This window comes from Eurytemora carolleeae, unplaced genomic scaffold (genome assembly GCF_000591075.1).
Source record: "Eurytemora carolleeae unplaced genomic scaffold, Eaff_2.0 scaffold123, whole genome shotgun sequence".
In the NCBI taxonomy this organism is placed as follows: Eukaryota; Metazoa; Arthropoda; class Copepoda; order Calanoida; family Temoridae; genus Eurytemora; species Eurytemora carolleeae.
The window spans coordinates 278,991-291,564 of record NW_019396038.1 but is presented as its reverse complement, the minus strand read 5'-3'; the positions used below and the strand labels follow the sequence as shown (position 1 = coordinate 291,564).

At 33.4% G+C, this 12,574-nt stretch overlaps 1 protein-coding gene across 5 annotated transcripts; it reads left to right on the top strand.

The window, feature by feature from the left end:
• The first annotated feature begins 187 nt into the window (after positions 1–187).
• LOC111699581 (dipeptidase 1) lies at positions 188–11,936 on the top strand. Of its 5 annotated transcripts, XM_023470318.1 has the most exons (3): positions 188–248; positions 536–1,217; positions 11,289–11,936. In XM_023470318.1, exons 2-3 carry the CDS (start codon positions 564–566, stop codon positions 11,880–11,882), a joined length of 1,248 nt encoding a protein of 415 aa, XP_023326086.1. In that variant the 5' UTR covers positions 188–248; positions 536–563; the 3' UTR covers positions 11,883–11,936. The 5 variants fall into 5 exon arrangements, with proteins under 5 accessions (XP_023326086.1, XP_023326063.1, XP_023326078.1 ...); XM_023470295.1 differs by lacking the exon at positions 11,289–11,936 and having other exon boundaries at positions 536–1,858; XM_023470310.1 differs by lacking the exons at positions 188–248; positions 11,289–11,936 and adding an exon at positions 285–388 and having other exon boundaries at positions 536–1,858.
• Positions 11,937–12,574: the final 638 nt, after the last annotated feature.

Sequence of the window (12,574 nt, the reverse complement as noted above, 5' to 3'; positions counted from 1 at the left end):
TGTGAATTTTTCACATAACTTTACAGAGTGGAATATTGTTTCACTTATTTAAATAACTAATAATCCCACCATTATGCATTCTAGGGAATTATAGGCTGGTGATGTTGGTCAGTGATATCAGAATTTTATTTATGAAATTGGCTAATTATCATTTAGAACACCCTTTGATAATTATGAATCTATTAATTAAATATCTGCAATTAATACAGTCTGCAAACATCTTGGAGTCGTATTTCATCCAGGAGAAAGTAAGTAATCTTCTGTACTTATTATAAAAACTATTGACTACAACTTGTTTCAAAATGTTAGTGGTGCCCTTGATTATAGAGACCCATACTTACCTTTACATCTTCAGTATTGGAAACCAAGAATGAAATAGCAATTGTTTGTAAGTGAATTTGCATAGGTACTTTAAGGCAGGGAATTAGGCCTGACTAAAATTTAAAAATGTTCATTTTTAGTTTGCTAAATAAACCTTTATTTTTTTCTATGTAATCTATTTTTGAACATATCTTATTACATTGTATTTGTTTAGTTAAAGAAGAATTGCATAAGACAGTAAAATGAAACTACTGCCAATGCTCGTGGTGATGATACTACTTCTTATAAACACTTCTCATACATGGAGATATCAAGAAAGCCCTGCATCAAGAGTTGACAGAGTTCTTACAAGGCACCCAATAATTGATGGACATAATGATTTCCCATTATCAGTACGGGCCCTATTGAACAGCGATATGTGTCTTCTTAATTTTGATCAGGACTTGACAAAGGAAGAACCCTGGGCTTCTTTTGATTTTAACCATGTTGACATACCTAGAATGAGAAAAGGAAAATTGGGAGGTCAATTTTGGTCTGCATATATTGGCTGCAACAGTCAGTACAAGGATGCAACTCAAAAGTTCCTTGAACAAATAGATCTTATTCATCAAATTGTTGATAAATACCCAAAAGATTTAATGTGGGCAGAAAGTGCAGATGATATAGAAAGAGCAATGATAAAGGGCAAGATAGCTAGCTTGATTGGTGTGGAAAGTGGGTATGCTATTGCTAGCAGTATGGCCATTCTGAGAACATTTTATAGAGTTGGGGTCAGATATATGACCTTGACTCATGGCTGCAATACCCCCTGGGTAGATGCTGCACAAGTAGAAAGTAGAGCTTTTCCACCACGAGTCAATGGTCTAAGTGATTTTGGAGTTAAAATAGTTCAAGAGATGAACAGACTTGGCATGATAGTAGACCTTTCTCATGTGTCTTCTGATGCTATGAGAAAAGCAATTAGGGCCTCTTCTGCTCCAGTAATGTTTTCTCATTCTAGTGCAAGAGCTATTGTAAAAAATCCCAGAAATGTTCCTGATGATGTTTTGAGGATGGTTAAAGAAAACAGAGGTATAGTAATGGTGAATTTTTACTCTGGCTTCTTGGTTCCAGACTATAAAACTCAAAATGCAACAGTTCTAGATGTGGTAAAGCACATTAATCACATAAGAAGAATTGCTGGTGTTGACTATATAGGGATTGGTGCAGATTACAATGGAGTAGATGTCACCCCAACTGAACTTTCTGATGTATCTTTTTATCCAAATCTTTTTATTGCTCTTATTAAGGACAGAGAGTTTTGGTGGACAGATGAAGATCTGGGAAAGTTGGCTAATGGGAACCTACTTCGGGTATTTAAGGAAGTTGAAAGTGTTCGTGACAAATTAGCAAAAGAAGGAAAAAAACCTGATAACACATGGATTCCTGACATAGATATTGGAAAGGAAGAAAACGAAACTGCATGTATTTCAAAGAATGTCTTATACTATTAATATATATCATTTAAGATGAAGAGAAAATGCATAAATATTTATAATTGTAAAATATTTTTACTGAAAAATTTATCAATTGTGGTCATATCTAATGATTTCACAATTATGATGTGATTATGAAAAAATTGCATTTTAAATATTTCAAAAATTAAAATTTTTCTGAAATATTTTAAAAGTGACAATTACTAGGTGGAATATTGGAGCCTATCTTGATGGTTTAAAGGGAGTGACAGGCAATCTATGGTGGTTGACTTGCATATGTAGCATTGTGGAGAATTTTTTATGATTCATTTAAGACATATAAAACTATACTGTATATTTACTGGGTTTGATTGCAAAATTAACTTAAAATCATCTTATTGGGTGGATATATTTTGAGAATTGTTCACTTTCAATTATTTAAAAACAAGATCAAAAAATATTTAAAAATTAGATTTACCCTCATTTCTTAAAATTTTGTTTTACGTGAATCCTCAATTGAAAATCTACATGAATGGAGACATTAATTTTTTTTCGCTCATTCCAAACTAGTTGTTGTTGTGACTTGCACGTAGATGAAAATAGTGCCACACAACATTAAACTTTTTCAAAAATCTGCGAAAAATACACAAAAAATTTAAAAAACTTTTAATGACCAAAAAAATTTAAAATTAAGATATTACATTTATTTTGATGATAATTGAGTTAATTTCTAATTTTTTTATTTTTAGTTGTTGTTACTTAATATTTAAGAAATAAAAACAATTCTCATAACGTATCCACCCAAAAAATGATTTTGAAAGTTGACTTTGAAATCATACTCAGTAAATACATGTCGTTAAATCATAAAAAATTTGTTTAAAATACAACATATTTAGTTCAACTACCATACATTGCCAGTCACTCCCTTTAACATTTGTTTCCTAATTCATGGTTTGAAAAGATTGAAAATTGAAACAAAAACGTAATCTTTTGTTCAGTACTTTTCTTAACATGCACCTGCAAATAATTTTTGTTTATGCATTGTACAATCCTAAGTTTGAACTGCCACAGAATTTTTTCTTGCTGTTTTTTTAGGCTTATAGGACTATCAACCCTAGTGCATCAAGGACTTCAGCTCCTTGATCATTCTGCTGATCTGCATCTCTCAGACATGAAAGGAAACCCTAGCTATCAAATTTTCAATCTTATGTTCTCAGGATTTTTTTTTTTAAACTTATTAAAACTCTCAGTTCAATATATCTTCAATGGCCATCCTAGAGTTTGATGAGAAGAAATTAATGATTAATAAATTAACAATTTAAATCCTGTTTATCATTGGCTTTCTTTGTTTATGCTTCTAAAATAAAACAAAATAAAATAAAAAATAAAAAATAAACTAAATCATCAACTTGAGTTTTAGTATGAATCATTTGAATTTCATGTAAAACAAAACAAGTTTTTCCAAAACTGAAAAATACTTATAAAAAATTAGAGGAATCCATGTAATGTTAAATTTGAACTTTCTCATCTTACCATTGTTAAAAATCAAATGGAATCAAAATTATTTAAAAAGTTTACAAACATAAAAATTACATATTATTGGAGCATATTTGAACTTCATAGACACCATGATTGGTTCAGTCCAATGTGTAACTTAAACAAGATAATTGAAGTATCATACATGTTAAAGTAGATAGAAGAATAAATGTCAAAAATAAATTCAAATATCAAAGACGACTTTCAAGTCGTCTTGCTATTGTCATGTTTCATGGGACACCCTGTATCTATCAATGTTCATTTAAACACATATTTCCAAGGAGATATTGAATAGAAGGCAGCCGATCTAATGTAAACATAACATGAGTTAGTATAAACTGTGAAAGTAGTATTATCAATTGTTAAAAAAGATTGAAAAAGTTAAGGATTATAGTTTTATACGAAAAAGACCAATTATTACAGAGACATTTTCAATCAAACTCAAGGTTATCCTGCCCCCCCCCCATAGATGTTTGTTTATCATTTGTGTTATTGTTTACAATCTTTAAATTATTGCTACGCAAAAAAGTTCTTCAGCAGTCCAAAAACCTCACAGCAAAGTGTACAGAAACCTTATTGCCCCCTCCTTCTATTCAATATTTTCTTGCATATTTCTAAACATGATCTATACAATAATTATTAAATCTAGTGAAAGGCCAATTTTTGCATTGTTACAATTATATTAATAGATATCATAGAATAATCAGGGATATTTTCACATTTAGATTAATGACTGAATTGTTGACTGTTTTGAGGGTTGAAGTTGAAGATTGATGATTAATGCTAATCAGCTAAATCATGGAAAATTCTTTATTATTATCCATAAAGAGCATTCCATGACTTAAAAATGTTTGCAATTGTTATACAAGTCATGCATATCTCATCATGTAGAAACTTTCTGAACAAATTGAGCAGCGTGCTTACACCTTGAAGCAATGAATTAAACTGGCTAAGATTTGACAAATGAGTGATTTTTATCATCCTTTTTGATTTCATATTGGAAGAAACAGTTTGTCTTTTCATCCTCAAAGTTCTTCAGACGGACTGATAAATTAGTTTTGATCCGACGATGGAATCAAACTCCGACAGCAAACAATTGTGGACTAAAAAAAAAGACAGCTTTTAATCATTCGATGCAGGAGCTCCACAAAAAGACATTTGCGGATGAAAAAAAGAGTTCCGATCACAGTAGAAAATAATAAAACAGTGGAAAGAAAAAATAATTTTCCAGCTAGGGGGGCAGGTTACCTGTGCAGCTGTTTACCGGTCCTATTCTGGTTCTACCCAGCTTGGGGCGGCCAGTTCTTCTACACTGTTCTCTGCCTGTGTTGGCAGTCTACCTCGCCTACTTTTTGTGTTAACGCCTATATTTTCGACTGAACTTCAAACCTTTCCTTTTTACACAGGACAGCACACTTTCCTTAGTTTATTAATTCAATTATTGTAATCTAATTTCTTCCATACTTAACTTTAGTTTATTGATCTATCCCCTAAACTATTATTACCAAATTAAAAAAAAAAAAAAATTTATTCTATTATTCAGTTTCTTAGTTAAGTGTGCCTCCCTTTTTTAGTTATTTGTACCCCTTCATGGGTCCTTAGAAGAAAACTCTGTCTCCTAAAACTATTAAAAGTCGCCTGTTCTCCAGCACTGACCCGTTAACAGAAGAAGATTTTGCCATCTTAAGTGTCGACAGTTTTGGGTCTCAGGCCGCAGAACTTCTTGATGAACTGAATTGGTCAAAAGAAGTGTTCTCCCTTACAGGCATTAGGCTAGCCCCGGATAACCGCAGAATAGTATCCAGTACTGTTTTCCACCTTGGTTCCATCTTTAAAAACAAACCTTTCAATGCAGGAAACTTCTAAAACCTCACCACCCCCACTACGCTCACCTTGTGGATCAACGATGCCTCAGTGTTCACCTTTCTCAACAGGTCCCTGTGCTCCGAATTCCTTGACTCTTCCACCTTCAAATTCTCTTTCAAACAAGGTGAAACCACAATCTCAACTGAAGCTCAAATTGAAGCGGGTATTAATGGTTTCTCCGTTAGAGCACTTTTCATGCCCATCTCAGCCAGCAAATCTAAGCTCTGGATTACCATCGTCCCGATAAGTTTAACAAACCTTTTAACCCCCCACCCGCTGGCTACTATTCCTGCGTTTCCTAGTTTAAAACTTATTGTGATATCCCCCTTGACCTCCCCTTGAAATTGATTGGGGCTGTCCAATCTCCCCTGTCGTAGTCCTCGGAGTCCCCCTAGAGGAAGCTCCCAATGTTCCCCTTTCGTCCGTTGTTTTAGCTGCTCTCTCTGCAATGCTATGGAAGACTCTCCGGCAAAAAATTGTCATCAAATACAACAAACTCCTCAAAAGAATGCAAGAGCTTCTTGACCATGGAGTTTCAAAACTCAAAGACCTTCCCTTAGAGTTCATCTGGGCTTTACCTTCCGTACCTTCAACCTCTCAACTCTCTTCAGGTAGAAGCTCTTCCCCCCCCCTGCTTTATTTTATTTTCCTCTCCTCTTATTGACTTTTATCTTTTCTTACTGGTTAAAAACTCGCTTCTAACTTTGTACCCTTAAAAGCGTAATTTTTAATAGCTATATTTCTTACCTGCATGTGCAATAAGAACTCTTAAAGCTCACTTTAATAGCTTTAGTTTTTCTTATACATGATAACTATTTACCTTACTCCTTGCACTTTCTTGTACTAAAATGCGTTTAATTAATTTCATTGCAAAAGACCATTTCAATAGTTATATTATCTCTCACCCCCCCCCCCTTCTTGACTTTATCAACTTTCCCTATCCTATTTATTTCTTTACTTTACATATTAAATGCGTCCCTTTAAAGATTGATTTAATAGCTTGTTTATCTTGCTAACATGTTGATTAAATTACCCCCAAAAGCTCGATTTAATAGCTTTAGTTTTCTTCTGTGCATGTTAAATATGTAACTTATTCCAGACTATTTAGTTTCTTACTAAAACGTGCTTCACTTTGCTTGATTAAAAAGCTTGATTTAATAGCTTATTCATCTTGTGGTTGCATGTTTAATGTGTACCCTTAAAAGCTCGATTTAAAAGCTTTATTCACTTTGCTATTGCATGTTAAATGTGTTCACTTAAAAGCTCGATTTAAGAGCTTATTCATCTAGTTGTTAAATGCAAAATGTGTACCCTTAAAAGCTCGATTTAATAGCTTTGTTTATCTTGTTTAGTTACTGAATAAGTACCATCAAAAATTTTCAATAGTTTCTTTGCAAAAGCTAGATTTAATAGCTTTATTTATCTTGTTTAATACTGAATAAGTACAATCAAATCTTCAATAATTTTTATTGCAAAAGCTCAATTTAATAGCTTTGTTTATCTTGTTTAATAGTGAATAAGTACCATCAAAAATGATCTTGGCTGAACTGTAGAGCAGATTGAACTGGTTGTAAGGGAAAGCAGACACAAGCACCGTAACCCTGCAGGCTGCTGTCAAAGAAGATGTAGAGCTAATGAGGATAGCTAAATATTATTTGCCTTGAAAAATAAATACCCTTGGTCAGGAGAATTTCATTGACTACGTTACGGAATTTTGCAGTTCGTTCTTCAGACAGGATGAAGTTGAAGGAACAGGATGGATCGTGGCATAATTCACTAAATAGTGATCGTACAGAGAACATCAGTGGAGCTGCAAGACTGGTTGGATCGACTGGTTGGATCATAGAATTGAGGACATTTTTCTTGATGATAGGTGCAGAATGGTCTTGGAGAAATTTGGAATTGAGGTTGTCCCCTGCAGGTATTCCACAAGTTTTTATGTAGGCTGAGACGGAATTTTAAGAGATAACAATTTTGGGGGCAATCCCGAGTCATTCCCAGATATTTGCTTGAGCCATTTTCTCCAGAATGCTCCCAGGATTTGATTTGAAACCCTCCCTTGTTGAGGATGGATTCAATTTCTTGTTGTGTCTCAGAGAGCTCCATGATGGATTTAGCTCTGAATCCTCCGTCATTGATGTAAGTGTCATCCAGTACTGTCTGAAGGATGATTGGTTGGAGCAGGGAGGGGGAGTCCTTGATGAAGGTTTGAACTGTAGCAACCTTTAAAGTATTCCAGGTTGGATTTCATGGAATTTGTGTACAGGTGTGTGAAAAATTTCAGTTCATGCACATTATTGGTTTGAATTGCATTTTGAAATGCCAAGCATGATGGGGTGATTGTCAGGGGGTTGAGAGAGGAGGCTGGTGGGAGGGTTCAAGGATGCATTGCTGCTGTGGGTGACAGAGTGAACACCCCTATTGATGGCAGGGGGAATTTCTAGTACACATTTTCTGGTGCTCCTGATGAAGAGTGGTGTTGATGGCTCCAAGGGTGTTACCCTGGTGGAATGATTGAGAGTCCATTGGGCAGTATGTCTTCTCTTAGTTTGAAATGTTGACATATGTTCAGAACTTGATTAGCCCTTGTTAAAGTTTAACATGTTATTGAAATACGGGTATATATAAAAAAATGACAGGCGATTGAACTTAATAAAATATAAATAATGAAATAGCACAGTTCTAAAGTTGTTGGGTGAGCGGGATATATTTTTATAAACTGATAAATTAATAAACTATTGTGATGTTATTCAGAATATTGTTTTGTTAATAAGATCATATTTTCCATCTTCAAGAGAATTAACATACTGTAGAGTCTTAAACACACAAAAAGAGGAGTGATTAGTTGATGACTAAAGTCTTCTGAAAATAATTGCTGGGTTAAAAAAAGGATATTTTAGAATTTTAACTTGTATCACTTCAATGTTGGATTTTAGTTTTGGTTTGCGAATCGACTGGCGGAGAAGGTTTGGTTTGGTGTGTGTGTTAAGACTCTGGCCAGAGACAATCCTTGGTAAAGGCTACTTTCAAAAGGATCTGGGTAGTTGAATGATTTTTGTTCAACAGATATATACTATACTGTACAAAAGTTAAAGTAGTTTGTCCAGAAAAAATAATGGTCCCAGAACTAGGAGATTACTGTACCCATATATATTTTACTTGTGTATGTTATTTACTATAACATACACAAGTATTAGAACCTAGGAGATATACGCTCACAATACTTTTACATTAAATCTGTACTCCTATGTTATCAAACAACATATGCGCATGAAATAAATATAGATGATACAACTTGTTTATATAGGAGCAACCAAGCATCTAGAGATAGGAAGCTCAAGCATGTTTCTATGAGAAGAAAGAAGGCTTCCCCAGTGACTCTTTTTCTTTGATAAATTTACGGGACTAAATATATAACCATTCTTCTTAGAATTTTGTCAGATTTTTTATTAATGACTGGGGTTAAACCAACTTTTTAATTGATTTTAAATTGTTTCCGTCTTATGCTATAAATTCCAACAATGCTAAAAGATGTTGTCCTTAACTCAATTCAAATAATTATCAAATAGTAAACATAGTTTCATGAAAACTTTGTAAAGATATGTTCATCCTTAATTTCTTAAATCTTATAAAGATTTAATACAGACTGTATCTGAGCTATGTCATATTACATGAAAAGTGACGACCCACGGTATTTCTAAAAATGTCATCATTATCATAACTTAAAAATTTTTTCAAGGGTGTCTTTTATTTGTATATAAATAAAGACATGGTCAATTTTATAATTGTAAGTTAATTTTCTATGTTTATCAAAACCTGGGTACTAATTAGTACACCACCTTAAATTCACAAACATAAATTCAGTACATAAACTAATGTGATATGTACAATATATATTTTGTAAAAATGCTATTTTTTAAAACCCTACAAAAAATAAAAATATTTACCATTAAAAAGATTTTTCTATGGGAGTTGGAGACCAATTAAATTGTGACGTATTACTTCTTAACTTTGATAATGATGTAACTAAAGAAACCATGTTAACATCCCAATAGCACAAAAATGAAAATGACAGATTGTACCCTGAACTTTGAATGTGGACTGAGAGTGCAATTGAAAGTAGTAAGGTTGGTAACGGAAAGTGGTCCTGGTCATGCAACCTTAAATGATATATCTAAATATTGCACTCTTAAATGAAAATTAAAAGTTAAGTATCATTCTATTTTGACTTCTCTGTCATGTTGTCTAAGTATGTATTTGCTGTTGGGGCATTTCATAGAATGACATTGAAAAAAACGGAAATTTCATAGATAGGCCATTTCATAGAAAAAGAAATTCGTAGATATGACATTTCATAGACATCTCATAAACAGAGCAGATTTTTCATAAACAGATAATTTTCATATAAGGAAATTTCATGGACAGAAAAGCATTTTTTTCAGAACCAATTTAAGGTTTTGGGTAGATAAAAATGTGTCACAGCTTTGAAAATTGTCATGGATTTTTTTTTAATTTTTATAACAACTTTTAATCAATTTTTATGAAATTAAAGGATTTTTAGTATCTTTCATTTTTAAAAACATTTTCCTGTATTATGGCGCCCCTCTCAAATTTTCAATTTCAGCATAATGTTAGAGACATTAAAAGCAATGTTAAAACAATGAAAAGTATTAAATTTCAAAAGTAAATGTGTAGTAAAAAATATATTTACAAATTTTCAAACAAAAATAATTTTATAACATAATTTTAATATTTTTTAAAAATTTAATTACATTCCTTAAATGCTTTGTTTTAATATTGCTTTTATGACTAACATTTTTTGTGTTTAAAAGCTAAGAAACACAAGGAGACTTTGAATGGCAAGCCTAGCAACTTTGTTGATGAGACAAGAAATTCAAAGTATAGAAAAAAATCATTTAAAGGCTTTTTTGTTTCCTTTTTGAGCCAAGGAACAGTTAAAAAATAACTTAACGCCTGCTGTTGGGGGTAAAGTCGTTGAAAAAGCAGTGAATTTAATATGTATTTATGATTTTGACTTATTATCATTTATTACACCCTTTGACAATAAGTACCTTATTATTTAATTAATTAAATCTGCAAACATCTAGGAGTCATGTTTCATACAGGAAAAAGTAAGTCAACTATTTAACTAATAAAACTACATTATTGACTATAAATTATTTTACAATGTTAGTGGTGCCCAGGACTTGGAAACGATATATTCATATTCAGTCTTTAAACACCAAGATTAAACATTTCCACCCAAGGTTTGTGGGTGAATTATTTCCATATGTACTTTAGCTGTGTAAGGGATATTGAACATATTATTGTTTAATTGTTAGAAAAAACTTTTTATGTGATCTTTTTCTTTTCACTATCTTTACATTGAATTTGTTTAGTTAAAGTAGAATTGCTCAAGACAATAAAATGAAGCTAATGCTAGTGCTGATGGTGATGATACTTCATTATATACACACTTCTTATCCATTAGGATATGGAGCAAGGCCTTCTCATCCATTAGGATATGGAAAAAGTGCTGCAGAAAGAGTAAACAAGGTTCTTTCAAGTCACCCAATAATAGATGGACATAATGATTTCCCCATGGGAGTTAGAGACCTCCTGAACAGTGATATGAGTCTTCTTAATTTTGATCGTGACTTAACAAAAGAAGAACCCTGGGCATCATATTCATATAATCATGTTGACATCCCTAGAATGAGAAAAGGGAAAATGGGAGGTCAGTTCTGGTCTGCATATATTAACTGCAACAGCCAGTACAAGGATGCAACTCAAAAGTTTATTGAACAAATAGATCTTATTCGCCAAATTGTTAATAAGTACCCAAAAGATCTAATGTGGGCAGATAATGCAGCTGATATAGAACTAGCAATTTCGAAGGGTAAGATTGCAAGCATGGTTGGCGTGGAAAGTGGTCATGCCATTAGTAGCAGCATGGCAGTTTTGAGAACACTTTATTTAATGGGGGCCCGATATATGACCTTGACTCATGGCTGTAACACACCCTGGGCAGATGCTGCACAAGTAGAGGATGGTTCTCTTACCTCTAGAGTCAATGGACTAAGTGACTTTGGAGTTAAAATAGTTCAAGAGATGAACAGACTTGGCATGATAGTAGACCTTTCTCATGTATCTTCTGATGCTATGAGGAAAGCAATTAAGGCATCTTCTGCTCCAATAATGTTCTCTCATTCCAGTGCAAGAGCTGTTGTAGCAAAACCCAGAAATGTTCCTGATGATGTCTTAAGGATGGTTAAAGAAAACAGAGGTATAGTAATGGTGAATTTTTACTCTTGCTTCTTGGTTCAAGAATGTAAAACTCAAAATGCATCAGTTCTAGATGTGGTGAAGCATATTAATCATATAAGAAGAATTGCTGGTGTTGACTATATAGGGATTGGTGCAGATTACAATGGAGTTGATGTCACCCCAACTGATCTTCCTGATGTATCTTCTTATCCAAATCTTTTTATTGCTCTTATTAAAGACACTGAGTTTAAGTGGACAGATAAAGATCTTGGAAAGTTGGCCAATGGTAACCTAATTCGTGTATTTAAGGAAGTTGAAAGTGTTCGTGACAAATTAGCAAAAGAAGGAAAGAAGCCTGATAACACATGGATTCCTGAAAAAGATATTGGAATGGAAGGAAATGAAACTGAATGTATTTCAAAGAATTTCTTATACTAACATTTATTCTTATTTAAGAACAGAAAGATGAATAAATTAAACATTTGTTGTTTCCATCACTTTTCTAAAAAGATGGAAACATGAAATTATTTTCTGACGGGTTTATCAACTGTGGTCATTTTAGATGATTTCACAATTTATAAGACTAGCTGGTATACCTGAGGTTTCCCAGGATGATGCTATTATTATATATGAACATGGCACAGTTTTACAAATGTATATGAGAAAAGAGTTTTATTATATATATGGATGATAGAAACATATGTGAACAAGTTCACACAGTCCATATTTGCGCAGAGTACGACGGTAACCCCTTTTAATGCTGAGGTTGTAAGATTAGGGACTTTCATCTCACATTTAGAATCCCTCAAGAATACATGTGTATTCTGTCATCCTGAGGACTGGGTCTCTAGAGGGATGATGATTAGGCCGGACTGTGAACACTTGACCAGGAAAGGTATGGGTCTGGTCTGCCGGGCTGTGAAAATGTGTGTGCCCTTGTACAGAGCTGTACCCGCCATGTCAAAACCCACCCTGGTCATCCCTATTCCAAACGGGGCCAATTTCAGCATCTGGGTGGAACATTTTTGGGAGGTATGCAGTTTTAAATCTTTGAAGCCGTCTAGGTCCCGGTGTGATGCCTGGAGAGAACTCGTACCTGCAGCAAACTCTGGTTATGCTACGCGGCAAAG